Source organism: Chroicocephalus ridibundus, chromosome 4 (assembly GCF_963924245.1).
Source record: "Chroicocephalus ridibundus chromosome 4, bChrRid1.1, whole genome shotgun sequence".
Lineage (NCBI taxonomy): Eukaryota > Metazoa > Chordata > Aves > Charadriiformes > Laridae > Chroicocephalus > Chroicocephalus ridibundus.
The window spans coordinates 7,734,727-7,750,985 of NC_086287.1; the positions used below are offsets into that span (position 1 = coordinate 7,734,727).

The 16,259-nt window shown below is 36.7% G+C and overlaps 1 protein-coding gene across 7 annotated transcripts in view; it reads left to right on the forward strand.

Moving 5' to 3' along the window:
• The window catches only part of METTL15 (methyltransferase 15, mitochondrial 12S rRNA N4-cytidine), a 112,443-nt gene that overhangs the window by 89,461 nt on the left and 6,723 nt on the right, over nucleotides 1–16,259 (forward strand). For 4 of the 7 annotated variants that reach the window (XM_063332374.1, XM_063332370.1, XM_063332371.1 and 1 more), the window contains exons 5-6: nucleotides 1,681–1,859; nucleotides 10,818–14,731. In XM_063332374.1, coding sequence (XP_063188444.1) covers nucleotides 1,681–1,859; nucleotides 10,818–11,263 — 625 coding nt within the window. In that variant the 3' untranslated portion in view covers nucleotides 11,264–14,731. Of the gene's footprint in view, nucleotides 1–1,680; nucleotides 1,860–10,817; nucleotides 14,732–16,259 lie in introns of those variants that run through there. The other 3 variants (XM_063332376.1, XM_063332369.1, XM_063332375.1) reach the window with 3 other exon arrangements.

The window sequence follows — 16,259 nt, forward strand, 5'->3', positions numbered from 1 at the left end:
TTACTATTTGTGGAACCTTCACTTGAGCACGTTCAGGTGCTCCCTCAGGAAAGGAGCAACCTCCCTCTTTTCTGCAATGGCCATCTGACCCAGTTACTTCTCTCTAAAAGGAACATAATATAAATTAAATAAATAAAAAAATAAATAATATCCATGATATCTGCCAATTGAAATTAGATAGCAGCATTGCTTTTAACACACCAGTATAATGCTGTCTCACATGCCTGTAGGTTTATTCTAAGCTTTCCTTAGCGATATGATAAACTTCCTTTCATGTGGTGTAGGAGGCACATCAGGCTTACTTCATTGTCAAATTAACAATTACTAAATAAATCACCTCTATTTAAATTACTAGAATTGGTATTTAGAACACTCAAGAGCATGGAAATGAACGGTGGAATGATAGTTATGTAGCAGTTTTTATCTTCAAACAACCTAATCTATTTCTGTAGCATTGTGCTTTTTACATGAACAACCAAAGCTCTCTGTTGTATAGATGATGGCAGCAATTGTATAACGCATTACTGGGAGAATGAAAATTTTTGCTTTGTGTTTTGATGAACCTTTAGTCTTAAGAAATGTCACTTGATCTTTCGTTGCTCACATAGAGCCAATGGGAAGCCTCAGTTTCTAAGGCATTACCGTAACACATTAATGTTAAGTCTTAACACAGCAAATTTCATGATAATTGCTTTTTCCAGTTTTGTGTAAAAAAACCTCACGTCATCCTCCTGGGATTCAGCCCTCGGATTTCAAGAGTCTGAACTCCAGGCTTGTTTTTGCATCATGAGAATGCATACGTGGAACCGGGAGCATAAGAACAAAGGATACCTGTGGCATAACAAAAGCCTTACACTACAGTTGTTGCTATGATACTACTTGCCTCTGATTTCTAAGTTTTGTTATCTTTTGTAAGGTACTGCAGGAGAGTAATAAATGCCTGAAAAATATTCTGCACATTCATGTATTTATAGAAGAAAATTTATTAAGTAGGTTGTATGTTTTTTCCCATTAGTAAACCCATATATGATGTTCCTAAAATACCTTGAACTATTTCAATGTGAAGTGACAAAGATTTTTAAAAAAATAAATGTTTTGCTTATACTGTTTATATTCTAATTCCTGCCATTTGTAATATTAGGTCGTGTCTGTTCTCTCAAAACAGTGTTTGGATATAAATTCTTATGACTTTCAGTGAAAAGTAAAGTTAAATTATTTTCATCAGCAATTGTTTTCATAGCAGGAGATGTGAAAGAAAAGATCCTTGAGATCAGTTCTGACTAGAAAACAACATACAATGCAAGGTGACTAAAGTGAACCCATAATGGAGGAGTTTATATTCTAAAGCTAAATAAAAAGTCACATTCCATTTTAACATGATACTGGAATATATTTATTCTTGTCAACTCATTAAGCATAGTTTATGATAATACTTGGAAGTTTCAGCTGTTCTAATTGATCTTAAGGAACAAACTCCATTTAAAGTAGCAAAAAAAAAAAAAAGGATTTAAAAGGTGCAAGCTATATCTGTTTTCATAGGGTTGCTGTCTCTTATTTGAAAACCTCAAAGGCACTTGTATGCGGTGTGTGTGTTTGACTTTATGTCTCAATGCTATGAAGCTTCACCTCTTGTCAATGAAAACTGACGTCAGTGAACTAATTGGCTCTTCTTGTGCGTAGGTACCCTGACATGCCCACTGCTGCTGATGTTGTGAATGCTTTAGATCAACAGGCGCTTGCGTCCATCCTGAGAACATACGGGGAGGAGAGGCACGCCAAGAAAATCGCTTCAGCCATCGTTCAGGCACGCAGCATATACCCCATCACCAGAACTCAGCAGCTTGCAAGCATTGTTGCAGGTACCCTCATTAATTCTTCACAGTGGCTGAGGAGAAAAAATATTAATCCCCAAAGTCCCAGAGGGATCTATTTGTACTTGAAATCATGCAGGATCTAATCCTGCCTATTCTGCTCTGATGTCAGCTCTCCCTTTTTTTTTTTTCTTTTTTTAAAATCCCACTTTTTATATTGTAGTTTGACGATTAGTTTAATAATAGATTTTACATGAAGTGATTTATCATTTTGCCAACCAAGTTGAAACACAGAATGACAGCAGCCTAGGGAATTCTTTATCCCATCTATTGATAAGCATTCAAATATCGTAAACATCACATATCTCTCTTAGTTTTAGATTTCTACATTTTAGTATTTTGAGGGTAAGTACCATGGCAGTTTCTAATTATGAATGAAATCAGATTATTGCTGTCTGCTTAAAGAACCAGGAAGCAAAAAGTAAAGCAATACGTAGCTTGCTTCACCTCGTGAATGCCAACTAGATCAGCCTGAAGCGACTATTGAAACACTTCATCTTACTTGCTTTTCACTGTAAACAACTTGAACAAAATGCAGTTAGGCAGGAGCTGTGCTCACATCAAGAACCTTCATGTTTGAGTTCTCGAGTGAAAATGTTCAAGGAAAAATGTAAGACACAAATCCCGTTCATTAACGTTATAATATTGGATGTTGGGATATGTTTATTTTCTTTAACCAAAAAATTAAAATTACTTGGTCTTGTCACAAATAAGTCTAAAATGCTGACTCCTTTGAATACAGACCTTTAAAACGGCCATCCAAATTTAACATTTGCTAAAGACTATTGTTAAAAGTTTTATCTGTATCCTGAAGACTTTTAAAAAAATATTGTTTTCATAAAAATTTGTTGCTTAAACTGGAATTTTATGGGACTTACGTTTTAACGACTGAAAAACAAATTAAAAGGTTTGGATTTGTATAAGTCAGGATACCTGAGCAAAATGTCCAGTCAACCGAGGCCCAAAGTTTAGCTGATATGATTAGAGGACCTGAAGACGCTGCTTGCTGTTGTAAGCTGCTGCTTTAAATATAGTGAATGTGAGGAACAATCTCAAAAAAAGGAAGGGATAAAACACTATGAGTCTTTTATAAAACTTGAAGTTACATTTTTAATATAGTCATTGTCATCAATATAATGCACTAATAATTTACTTTTTGTCACATGATCTCATGCTTTTCGAAAAAATGTTGATTAAAACAGCGTACCGTTATTGAGATTGAAGCAACCATTTTGCTATGCTACAGATGTAATCTGTTATAGGCTGTCAACAAGCGACTCGGTAACTTCTGAAATAATCTTGTGCACTAGCTTGAGCTAAGAAAATAAAAATACTAGTGCGTAAACGACAGTGATTGAATATTCCTTCCTGTTTAATGTGTTGCATGTGAGTCATCACTTAATGGTCACTTTCTGTGACCATGAGAAGGATTATTTGTTCTCACTTTAAACTCTTTGCTTATTTCAAGAGCAGCTTGATTCGTGAATCGGGTATGCATCAGATAGTATACATGCCAAAGACAATGAATCCAGCACATGTCTGCCAAGACAGTAAGCGTGTATGCTTTGTGTGCCTTTTTTTTTTTTTTTTTTTTAAGTATGCAAGAAGTTAAAACAACTTTAGGACAGTTACGCTGATCCCTGTTTGGGTGGAACTTCTTCCAATTTTAATTTGATTCCTCCAGTGAAGGAGCACAATGGTGGATCCCACTATTTTTTGAACTTGTTACACCTTAAGAAAATTTCTGGTAACTGTAATACAATTTGTTTAATTTATCATCTATCATCCATGTATATTCTTCTTATGCAAAATGACATCTGTGAAGTTATTGAGGTAAGCCAGAGCTAGAGTGCCAGAGACCACAGCTACAGGATCCTTCTGGTCGCACAGCACAGAAAAGCCTCTGACTAATTCAGGACTTTACCAGAGTAAAATCTATGACCTATTAGTTAAATGTCAAGTCCTTCAAAAAATAAATATTAATTAGAATAATAAAATCTTGCATTTTAGATTTTGCAGATTCTATACGAGCATGATTATCCCTCCAGAACAGGATCAATTTTTTTGCCTACTGTAGGAGCCAGAAAACAAGCAACGAGGCTGGGTATTTATGTCTCTTTATCTGCTCTTGCCAGTAGCTGAGAATTAACATATAGTCCGTATTTCTTTCACGTGTTGCAGATTACTATGGCTTCAGATTTTCTAGAACTCCAAAGTTTTGTGTTAAGGTCTAGCTGATAATTAGAATCCCAGTGAATACAGATTTGGACTAGCCTGAAATTAGAAAATTTCATTTCTATTTGCAGAATGCTAGAATTCTGGTCTTTCCTACCGCTCCCCAAAAGGTTAGAACTGTGTATCGCTGCTGTTAATTGATTGGGGAATAAGAGTGAAGGGTGTAATTAAAAAACAAACAAACAAAAACCCCAGCTGCACAGCAGTTACAGAACAATCAGACATTTCTAAAGTTTTTATTAGCAAGAGTTACCATTTTAAGGTATAGCTGGGAAAAAGAATATCTAGATTTGTATGTCATGATTGCTTACAACAGCTTGGAGCTAACGCAGGTATTGAAGCGATTTCTTGCTCTCCTTTGTTCCAATTCAAGAAAATAATTCCTTCTGTCTCTTGGCATAGAGCCTGAAAGTTCTCTCTATATACTGTGCCAATGAATAAGGTCCTACAAAAAAACCTAAAAAAAGGTTGGCTTTTTTTTTTTGTTTTTCTAAATGCTGTCTAAAAAGCTTCTGAGCCATGTAAATAAGGAGGCCTCTGTGAGCTGTGGAGTCTGCAGTTTACGTGGGAAAAAGGAGGAGTTTTCTATTCGGTCATGTGAGCATCATCTCTTCTTGCAGCACAACCAAACTCCACTCGCTGTTTATAATTTTCGCACAGCGATCTGCAATGCTGAACGCTCGGTAAATACTAAAGATCAGTAGTTCTCAAGTGAAGGTCTGTGAATAGATCTGTGGAAGTCACTTAAGAATCACTTCCTGATGGCTTTTGCTGTATCCCATTGAGTCGTTTGGAAAAAACAGGTTTAACTTGATGTGCAGGAAAACTGGTTAAAAATAGTGACATTTTTAGAATGGAATTTTAGTATGCTTTTTCTGTACAACTGATGATCTATTTTTTTTCTTTTCAGTGGCTAATAATCCTTGATATCTGTTAGGTTTTGTTCAAAATTCAATTTTTCTCAGTGTTGTTTAGATACGTAATCTATTAACAGATCATTTTGGGATCATGTAATCATTCAGATTTAACTTGAAAGGAATTGATGATAAGATATGAAAGAAGTTTGAAGTTTAAAAAGAACTTTAATGGGTAAAGCCAGCTTCACTCAGATTGGTTCACATTTATAGACTTTAATTATCAGTTTGGAATTTGTAATATTGCCTGAATTTCAGATGGGTGAGAATTAACACTGTACTGAGGGAGCCTAGACAAAAGGACATTAGTTGCGTCACAGAAACTTATTAAATGCAACGCTAATTCAACAGACGGATTCCTGCAAACAGGTGCACGATCTGAATTAATTTTTAAACTCTCCCACTCTCATACACTCTGGGGACTTTAATAGTTCATATTGACAGGCACAACACGTTGCTAATTTCATTCACAAGCTTTAAAGTTTCGATACATTTCAACATGTGAATCTATTAGATTTTTAAAAGTGTAAGTAGCATCAGGGCATCCCAAAACTAAAAATGATAATTTCTCTCCCTGGGATTTCAAACCAGTCATCTAGCCAGAAGTGTGGTATTTTTATGAATGAAATTCATTTTACAAGCTTCCCATACAGATTTTTTTTATATTTTTGTACATTGTACAGCCTGTTACCAGGAAGGATTTTCTTTTAGTGCCATGGTAATCGGAGGGGGCTGGGTGAGAGATTTTATGCCTTAGCAGAAGGCTCAAATAGGTTTTTATTTAACTATACCAGAGGACTAAGGGTGGGGTAGGAAAATTTTTCACCCCTGGAACACAGATCAAAGTCTACTGCCTTTACTAAAACGATGAAGGCCAGTGTGACACAAATTACTACCACAGATTACATTTATTAGTTAATCCCAGTCTCTGAAGACAGACCAGTTGAGTCCTTAAACTTTGAAATGGTTTGATTTTGGGGGATTTTGGTTGCATAAAGCTGCAAAATGACTGCATTTCTTTACCAGTTTCCTGAATATTAGTATTCTGTACCATTATATATATGACCTGCAGTTCTCTTTATGCATGTTCAACTGAGGCATGTAAGGCTGTATTATACTTACAGAATGTATCTGGGTTTTAATTTATTTTCTTCACTGTGTGATAAATTTATTCACAGAAATAAATTAATGTCACGGTTAATTGCCGATTACCGTAGGAAGTCACTGCACTCAACAACCGTGGCAGGACAAATGGAAGAACCTTCCAAAGACCTGTTAGTGTCCCGGTCATGCTGGTAGCCTGAGTATCTCATTTCTTTTGTTTATCTATTCAGCATTGCAATTGCAAAATACCGGTGTTCACGGTCAGATTACTAAAAATCTGACCAGATATCAGCATGTCATGTCTATCAGACCCCAGGCGTAAGAGATCAGGAAAGGAAGGCAAGAGACCAGCATGGCCTAGTCGAGACCCGCTGGTCAAACTAAAGGGTAAGAAGGAAATGCACAGGCAGTGGGAGCCGGGACAGATATGCTGGGAAGAGTACAGGGACGCTGCCGGTTGTGTAGGGGTGGGGTCAGGAAGGCCAAGGTGTGGCTGGAGCTGAGCTTGACAAGAGACGCAAAGAATAATAAGGTCTTCTAGAGGTATGTCAGCCAGAAAAGGAAGGTCAAAGAAAGTGTACCCCCCCAATGAACGTGGCTGGCAAACTGTTAACAGCGGATGAGGAGAAGTCTGAGGTAGCCTACAACTTTTTTGCCTCAGTCTTCACTGTCAACCTGTCTTCCTATACCTCTCAAGTGGATGGACTGCAAGACGGGGACTGGAGGAGCAAAGTCCCTCCCACTGTAAGAGAGTGACCTCCCCATACAAATGGGGAGACCTTATTGTGGCTTTTCACACAGAATCACAGAATGGCAGGGGTTGGAAGGGACCCTCTGGAGATCATCTAGTCCAAACCCCTGCCAGAGCAGGGTCACCCAGAGCAGGTGGCACAGGAACGTGTCCAGGTGGGGTTTGAATGTCTCCAGAGACGGAGACTCCACCACCTCCCTGGGCAGCCTGTGCCAGGGCTCTGCCACCCTCAAAGGAAAGAAGTTCCTCCTCATGTTGAGGTGGAACTTCCTATGCTCAAGTTTGTGCCTGTTGCTGGGCATCACCGAAAAGAACCTGGCCCCATCCTCCTGACACCCACCCTTTAACTATTCATAAGTGTTGATAAGATCCCCCCTCAGTCATCTTTTTTCCAGACTGATGAGACTTAGAGGGGGCTTATAAGAAAGATGGGGACAGATTTTTTAGTAAGGCCTGTAGTGATAGGCCAAGGGGTAATGGTTTTAAACTAACAGAGGGTAGTTTTAGACTAGATATAAAGAAGGAATTTGTTACCATGATGATGTTGAAACACTGGAACGGGTTGCTCTGTTGTCGAGGCCAGGCTTGATGAGGCTCTGAGCAACCTGATCTAGTTGAAGATGTCCCTGCTCACTGCAGGGGGGTTGGACTAGGTGACCTTTAAAGGTCCCTTCCAACCCAAACTATACTATTCTATTCAATTTAAATTTTTACAAAACCAGTTTTGAAGTAGATCTTTATATCGTCCTTGTTTGTTCAGGTAAGTAAAAGATATTTTGGTGACCCAGAAGATAAATCTTCCAGTATTTTACTAAAATTCCAGTGAGATTGAGTGTGGAAATTTAAACAAAGGATCTCATTCTAGGATTCTGTTTTTATTGTTAGGTCCCAGTCAAGAAGCACATTCAGTTTTGTGCCTAAATTACATGCTGTACTCTTGTGGGTTGGCTTCATTTTTATCTGTGATGCTTTTGGAAGCTGGAATACTCTTAGAATATCAGAAATGGATCATCCCCAGAAAACCAGCAGTATTTTTAGAAAATACTTAGGCTGCTAAAATACTTAAGGCTGCAATACTTAGGCTGCTAAAATATGATAGTTAAAAAATCTGGATCTGCTTTGAGAGGTGAACACCAGCTCTGGGTAGTAAGAGCCCAAAACTGAAAGTAGCAAACTGGTCCTGTTGAAGTCAGAGCTGTAAGTTTTTCAGCAAGTGGCAGGAGAAAGGAGGTGCTGCAGGAAGCCAATAGTAGAACAATTGAATTGTAGAAGAGGTAGAGGTAGAATTGATAAAATGCACCCTGTTTTCCAACCCACTAACTTGTTAGTAGCTCATATTTTGTAAGGGAACAGTGGGTTCTCATTCCAGTTACAACTGCTTTCAGTAAAGTGAACATGGCAGCGGCGGGCTTGGGTTTGGAAGGGGGAAGGGAAGAGTGAGGTACGTTTTCAGTGGTTTTTAAATGGAGACTTAGAAAAAGAGATAGATTTGTTGTGTGAGATCTTTCACAAAAACAGTATTTTTTTAATTCGAAAGGCTAATGGTTAAATTCCAAATTCCATTGAAGAAAAATTCTATTATACTAGAAAGCTAAGACAGGTCTTATGGAGAATACAAAGCTATGTATATTTAGCCACTTAGTGCATGCTATGGAAACATGCATGTCCTGTGATATTTTTGGGTACATTATATGCTGCTTTTAAACCCCGCTCTTTCAGTTAATAACTATGCAAGAGTTCTGAGCATACAACTAGGCTTTGTAGCTGTTAGTCAACCATTTAAAGAAAATTGTTTATTTTGCTCAGCACAGCATTCCTTTAAGTTATGCATTAAGAGACAGTTTTCTTCACACATAAATGGCAGTCAATGGCTGTTTTAAGGATTCCATTTTCAAAGAATCGATTTTTAGATAAGTAAAGAAATGTATAAACAGATACTGTGCCAAGTAGTACACGTTTGGTGTCCATTGGTTTCTTGGGACATCTTACCTTCTGAGCCGTTTGAGTTCTTCTTTTAGTTCAGCTCTTTCATCAAAACAGGCTTTGTGACTCCTACAATGAAGTTGTATATTCTTTTTATGATTTATAGAAAGTGTAGAACGTGGTGTTCTCAGAAACAGAAATTATATTAGCTGGCTAGTGTAACTTTTTCTACAGTTTCTAAGTGATGAAGGAGCCTAGCTCACACAGGTTAAACCTATTTACTCTGTTTTGTGAAACAGAGTTTAAAGCCACAAATTCCTGGGCAGTAGTTTGTGTCAGAAGAAGTTGATCCTGTTGCCACTTTCTGTCTTGAAGGATTCAGACTATAGGAACAGGAAACAGCCGTGGCTACCGTGAGTTTCTTCAGTTAATTCAGGCACTGTTAGCATTGGAGTCAGAGGAGGTAGGGAACGTAGTTGTGAAAATGGAGTATGCAGAAACACGTGAGGCACATCGCATACACGATAATAACTTTTTAAATAATGGTTGAATTTTTAAATGCCATTACTGGCCTCTCGCTTTGCTGAACAGTGGTGATTACTTGTCTGTTTGTGATGCTGAACACTTACGTTTTCTGACATAAGTAAAATCTTACCTGTAAAACTCTTAAGAATTCCACTAATAAATTATTTTGTGCCAACATACTAGATTATGCTATTTCTGTTAAATTTTCTTTAATCACATGCATAAATGTGAATTACACAATGTGAATCAACTGGTTTCAGAGGTACCACGTTCCCTTCTTTTACTCCACTATGTAGAATATCAATTACTTGATTATGAACTGCATTTACTTCAAACCCATAGCTTTATTATGTTGCAGTTTAGCACTGGCATGGAATCAAGGCATTTTAATACATACGTGCCAGCTGTATCGCCTTATCTCTAATGGGCCCTCTTGTTTGGAAAAATAATTCTTTCCAGTTATGGGCTAGCATTATTCATTCCGTTTTTCTTTGCCAGACTCCTGTGCTCACTTACATAATAGATTATAAATTTACTCAGGTTTCACAGATCTTGTAAGACTCTTGCACTTTAGTCCCTTTCATCCATCAAATCTGGCTTCTCTAGCTTTTTGCTCTATACTCAGATAATGAAGATTCAAGCCTAAAATACATTAAATAATGTTATATTAAAGTTTCTATCAAAATTTCAGTCTCTACAGAGACTTGTATAACTCATAAGAATTTTGGAAAAAGGAAGAGGGAGTTTTGTGCATCTAGTCAAAATTACTTAATCTGGTGAATTTTTTTGTGCAACAAACTCATACCTTGAGATGTTCTGCTGTTTAGGCACCTGAAAAAGCAACAGTGTCAGCTACAATGTCTAAATTTCTCCAGGTAATTTTGTGAATGCTTGAAGAAGCACAGGTGTAGTGGTCAACAATTTTTATCCCCGAAGAAGGATGCCTCTTTTAAGCTTTGTGTAATTCATTGAAAGATACTTATCACCAGGTAGACATTGTCTTCATCTTATCTCTGGCTGTGGAGAAACACATAACTATCTAGAAGCAGTTGGAATTGTGTGTCCATCATATATTAATTTTTTTTTTCCTTAAAAGCATGAAACAAATAACCACAAATAGAGAAACTGACATTGACTACACTGAGCTGTAAGGTATAGGCCTTATCTGGCACATCTTCATTTTTTCCCGATTATGGTTTCAGTCATCATTACATATTTTAATTTTGTGAAGCATTTGAGGAAGGAATTTCTGTGAAAGACTCTAGGAAAAAAACCCAACACCCAATCACAAGCGAGATCAGTTTCATAGGATTCACTTTCAGAAATGTGAATTCAAAGCAGAAAATAAAGATATATTATAAAGAAGGAAGCTCACCATTCAGGGTTCACTTGTAAGTATGCTTTCCTTTAAAGTCATCATGCATGAGTGGATTAATGTCAGGATAGCAATGTAGAAATAATAAGATATTAACATATACCTTTTAAATTCGACAGGTGCTTTTCCAGCATCAGCGCTTTATGCACGAAGAGACTTGCTTCAGAGACCTACGCATGTTGCTACCAAAACTTTCCAAGGCCTGCGAATATTTGTGAATGATGAGCTCCATGAACTCTTTATAGGGCTGAAGACAGCTGAGAAGTTTCTAAAACCCGGGGGTCGCCTTGTAGCCCTCTCCTTTCATTCTCTAGAAGATCGTATTATCAAACGTTTTCTTCATGGAATAGACATGACAGAAAAGCACAATCTTGGCTCAAGGCAGAAGATAAGACAGGCTCTGAAAAACTGCTCCACAGAGGAAGATACACAAGAATTTCCCCATGGAAAATCCAACTCTAAGTGGATTTTTATACAGAAAAAAGTTCTCACACCCCAGGCCAAGGATATTCAAACAAACCCAAGAGGAAGGTCGGCCAAGCTAAGAGCTGCTATTAAACGCTAAAACAAAATATATGACTATATAATTGTACAATTTCCTTAAATTTTGTTTTCCAGAAGGCTAAATGGACAGATAGTACCAAACTGAAAAAATAAAATGAAGGCTGTTAGAAAACATTTCTTTCTTACTTTTGTGCTTCTTTTTAATTATGATGTAGTGTAGATCAAAAGGTAAAATAAATGTAGATACATGGTTGCCACTAATTATACAGAAAAGTCATCTTATTAGAAAGAACATAAAACCCAAAGTTTATAAAAATTACAGGTGTGATGTGTTTACAGTATTTCCTTTAGATTAAATTCAAAACCCTGCCATCAACAGTCTAAATTCAGTAGCTGATTGAGACAGACACATTTTTGTGGGGGTGGATTTCACACACCTGAGTCAGATGGCTGGTTTAGTCTGGAGTAAGTTTAAACTAACCTAAGAATTCATGATATAGAAGTCTCTGTATCTCAACTGCTTTGTTGTCTAAATGCCTGTGGGATAAGAGCTAGTTCTTAAATAAATTCATATCAGTATCTAATATTCTGTCCAGGAATTTGTAAATGGGCTCTTACCTTTTTTTAAAAAAAAACTATATATTTACATCTGAGCGATCTTCTGGTTATTTAATTTTTATGGATTCTAAATAATAAATGCATCACAGGGAAAAAAGATACTTAAAAGACCACTGTTTGCACTTGGACACTACAAGCAAGCAGTCAAAAGATTTTTGCTTGATCATTTGGATTTCTTCTTCTGGCCTTAACCTCTGTGCATAGATCAAGTACAGCTTTTATGTGTTGATGGAATTATAATTAACCTACCAAAAAAGGGGTATTGTGGGTCTTATGAAGTATTCTCCTTTGCTGGTGATCATTTATATAGAGGTGCTACTTCAGTAAGTATTGAATTATTTTTATAAAAAGCCCACTGTAACACCAGTTTCCTATTTGGATGCTATACTAGGTAGTAAAACATGTAACATAATTTATTTTTTAGTGAGTTAACACGAATTGGACTTAGCTTTAGGTTTGTATTTTATCTTACTGTTTTGTGGTCTTTGTATGTTAAAAATTATCAGAATGTAGTGTAAGTTTTTCAACTTCTTTTGACCTCTGACTCATCTCTTCAGGCAGAAAAGTCTCTATTTAGATAATCAAATCAGTAGCATGATTTCATTTGTGATGGATCTGAAACTCGGCTGGTAGAATAAAAAAATTGCAATTTCTGACTCTGAGCTAAGTGATTACTCCACTGGCTTCTGAAAGAGAACTGACTGCACCATTCCAGACTTGACTTTCATCAAGCATCCTCTTTATGTTGATGTAAATGATTATTTCACGGGAGTTTTTTGGGTCATATTGACACAAACAAGTAGAAATTTAGGTTCACTGCCTATAATATACAGTCTATTGAAATATCTGAATATTGTTTAATTTCTTGGCAAAGCTAAGTCATGTGATGTATTCTTATGTACGCACATGATAACATCCATTGCTAATCTAAAATAATAGTCAAGTGATGATCGACACTTCATACTTTTCTGCAATTTCAATATTTTTCCACTAGTTTCATTATACATGCTATTAAATATTAAATACAACATTCCACTTCAAATAATATTACTTACTGTTGACATCTTAGAGACAACAGATTGTGCTCGAAATAGACGTTTTTTCATCCAAACATTAAATATAAATCGCTGATGTTATTTTTAGCTAAGATTCCATACTGAAATGTACTCCAATTGTAGGCTGGCAAAATTGTGCCCCCAGCATAGGCTTAGAAGAGTTGTAGTGCCATGCCGTGCGTTGTTCAGGAACACACTTCAGGAAAAGAACGTCCAGTTTAAGTATCAGTATTCCAGAAATTAGATGAAAGCATTAAAATTCCTTATGCTTAAAACAATGGTTAAATTCCACACTTCTCATATCTGATTTCAAAGGCACAGTTTCTTGTGATAGTTGAATGACTGTGTGTCAGTTTTCCTAAATACGCTCCCTCGGTTAGGAAAAGTAAGAGATTTTGCCTTTAGGTTGGAGCTGCGCAGCCATGGCAGTGCATCAGTCATTGAGCTCTTCTCTTTACGGGATCCGTTTCTCTCCTCTAAGGGTCTTCTCACCTTCAGCTTTAGACTTGCGGTATGGAGAGTCTTGGAATTTTAACCACTGCTTGACTGAAAAAATAATTTTCTGGTTTCCACAGAAAAACCTCTGGTTATATTTAGTCAAAGTATTCTTGTTTCTTTAAGCATTTACTAGGTGAAGTTATGTTATGTGAAGGGTGTTAGCTCTTTATATTCTTACCAGGACACACGTCTACCTGTTAGGAAAACTAAACATATTTTTACCATAATCAAAAATGGTATTTATGAAGGAGACAGTATCTGGTGGAATATTAGTCTTGCTGAAAACCAAGTCATGCTGTCAAAATACAAATTGTGTATCATTTCTAAAAACTTGCCGTTTAACCTCAGCAATGTATATTTTAGTACGGCCAAATGCAAGATTAAATATCAAGAAAGAAAAAGATGGTAGACCACGTTTACAAGGAGTATGGCAATACCACGGTGCTGTTCACGATGGGAAGAGTGGACACATCCAACTTGTGGAATGTTTGTAGAGAAGGTCAAGTGGTAGTTTTGGAGAGACGATGGTGTTGCCAAACAATACATGCGTGCAGAGCATATTGCTAGAGTGTATATCCTGTCATGTTAGTACTTCAGAAGGGTGTGGAAAAAATTTGAAAGGGATAAAAAACAGCTGTGAGACTCTTCGTATGCATTATAAACATACTTTATATTGAAGTTATTTGAAAGTGTGATTTAATTGGTTAATCCAAGTGAATGTAAAGAGTTGGTATGCTGTCGAAAGTACCTACCTGCTGAAGAGATTTGCGTAGAATAATTTTTTGAAAACGAGACACTTATCCTGTGAGTAGGGTTTTAATAGTAAAAATAGAGTGGTTTTTTTTAAACTATTACAGTTGAGTAATTTCTCAGTAGTCTTTTATAGTCTCATCTGCTGAGATTGCCACTTGACTTGGAAAAATCCCAGTCTGAAACATCATTTTTTGTAGAGATCTGTTGAGGTATTTGATAGATGGAAGTAGGAAGGAGAGGATTCCTAATGTAGGATGAACGGGGAAAATGCTGACTTTGGTAAACACTATTAGCAAGCGGCTCTTCTCGTAACAGCTATTGTATCAGACTTTTTGCACGCCTCTTTCTAGAGTAGCGTTTCTATGATTATTAATGATTCATATAATTGCTGTAATATTACTCTTTGTATTGGAGGAGACACGGTGTTAATTGGAGAGTGTATGCGCCTAAATAGTGTCACAGCACAAGGAGGGAGGAAACACGAGGGACTGTGCCCTGAGGAAGGTGACATGCAGGGGCGGGATGACTGCAATAAGCACTCTCAGATGCAGATTGTTGGTGATTTTATTTGATTAATTTAAATTTTAAAATAACTTAGATATCAGTCTTGACTCATTGTTTGGAGTATTACTGTACAAGAGTACTGCTGAAAAATGAGATGGATTTGAATAAACAGAGAAGTAATGAACTCGTCAGCCAATTTGTTGCTGCCCGTCTTACTTAACATCTTTACCTCTAGCAAGGGTAACGAAAGGGTTCGGGCCTGCGTTTCTTGTGCCTCAAAATCTTTCCAGGAAGAGCCCTTCAGTAGGATTAGAACCGTTTGTACCAGGATTACAAACACTGTTCAGTGGAGTATGGGAGTTGGTCTTTATATCTATACATTCGTTTTTTCATATAGCTGTTGCTTAAAACTAATCTGTAACTTAGAATAATGTGCAATTATATTTATAAGTAAGTCTTTCAGAAGTATAATGAAATGTGGAGGCCTTTTTACACCTGAGGTATATGGGAATTAAAGCAGGATTTTGTGGATTAATTAAGACCGCAGTGCTACAGTGAATCTTGCAAATAATTTAAATTAATGTAGAACAACTTCTTCCCTTCCCCTTCTCCCGTCCCCTGTGGAAGAGAGATGAGAAAAATACATTTAATTAAAAAGAAATAAGCAGTAAAGTTGAGCACCATAGAAAAAAATGCAATTTATGATGAGGTTAAGTTGACATCCAATTTTAACAACATTTCAGGTACGTATATGCAATATTCTATTACTTTTCCGTTCAATGCCAGATTTTACCTGGTTGGGGATAAGCAGTAGCAGTGATAGCTCAATCTCCGCACATGGATGCAGAGCATGGTTTCTCGTGCGTAATCAAAGGTAATGGTGGGAAGGTATATATGCTTCTAAATCCAGCTCTGTATGTTTTTCCCTCTGTCTCCTTTGCAGTTAGAATTGTGTTTACCTTTCTGAATCCTCTGTAAGCTTATCCCAGGGTGAGTGAGAGGGAAGGGCTTTTCTTTTTCAGAAAACCGTAATACCTGTCCATCCAACTTTATTAGAATTAATGCTGTTTAATACTTTTCTTTTTGACATATTTTACCGATGACATGCCATGTTTTTCAATATTGCTATTACATCACAGAAAAAGGCGCAAATACTTGTTCATGGAAAATCTAAGCTAAAAAAACAGAGCAAGTGATTGGTTGCCTGAATGTCTTACCATACTGACATAGCTATGTTTATATATAAAAAAAAAAAAAACAACTTTTTCATTGTTCCTTGATCTTTGGGCAAATTGTAGTTTTCCCGATGCTTTTAAAGCCTAATTTGGTTGGTAGTAATAGTCAAAAGCAAGCTGGAGGGGTTTTTTAATTTATTTTTTTTTTTATGTTTGCAAATTTAAACTTGACACCTTGTTTCTAGCTGTCTCTTTAAAGAGTAAAACTGGAGATACAGCTCCCTCTATCTGTCCTGGGAATACCTATGCTCTGTTCTTTTTGAAGTGCACCTGCAAATTATTATAGTAACAGCATGTGTATTGTCAACATGGAGATACAAGATAAAAACGTGTGGAGAACTTCTTTTACAGGTCAGTAGTTGTTTTAAATTACGCTAACTGGAATTTTAAAATA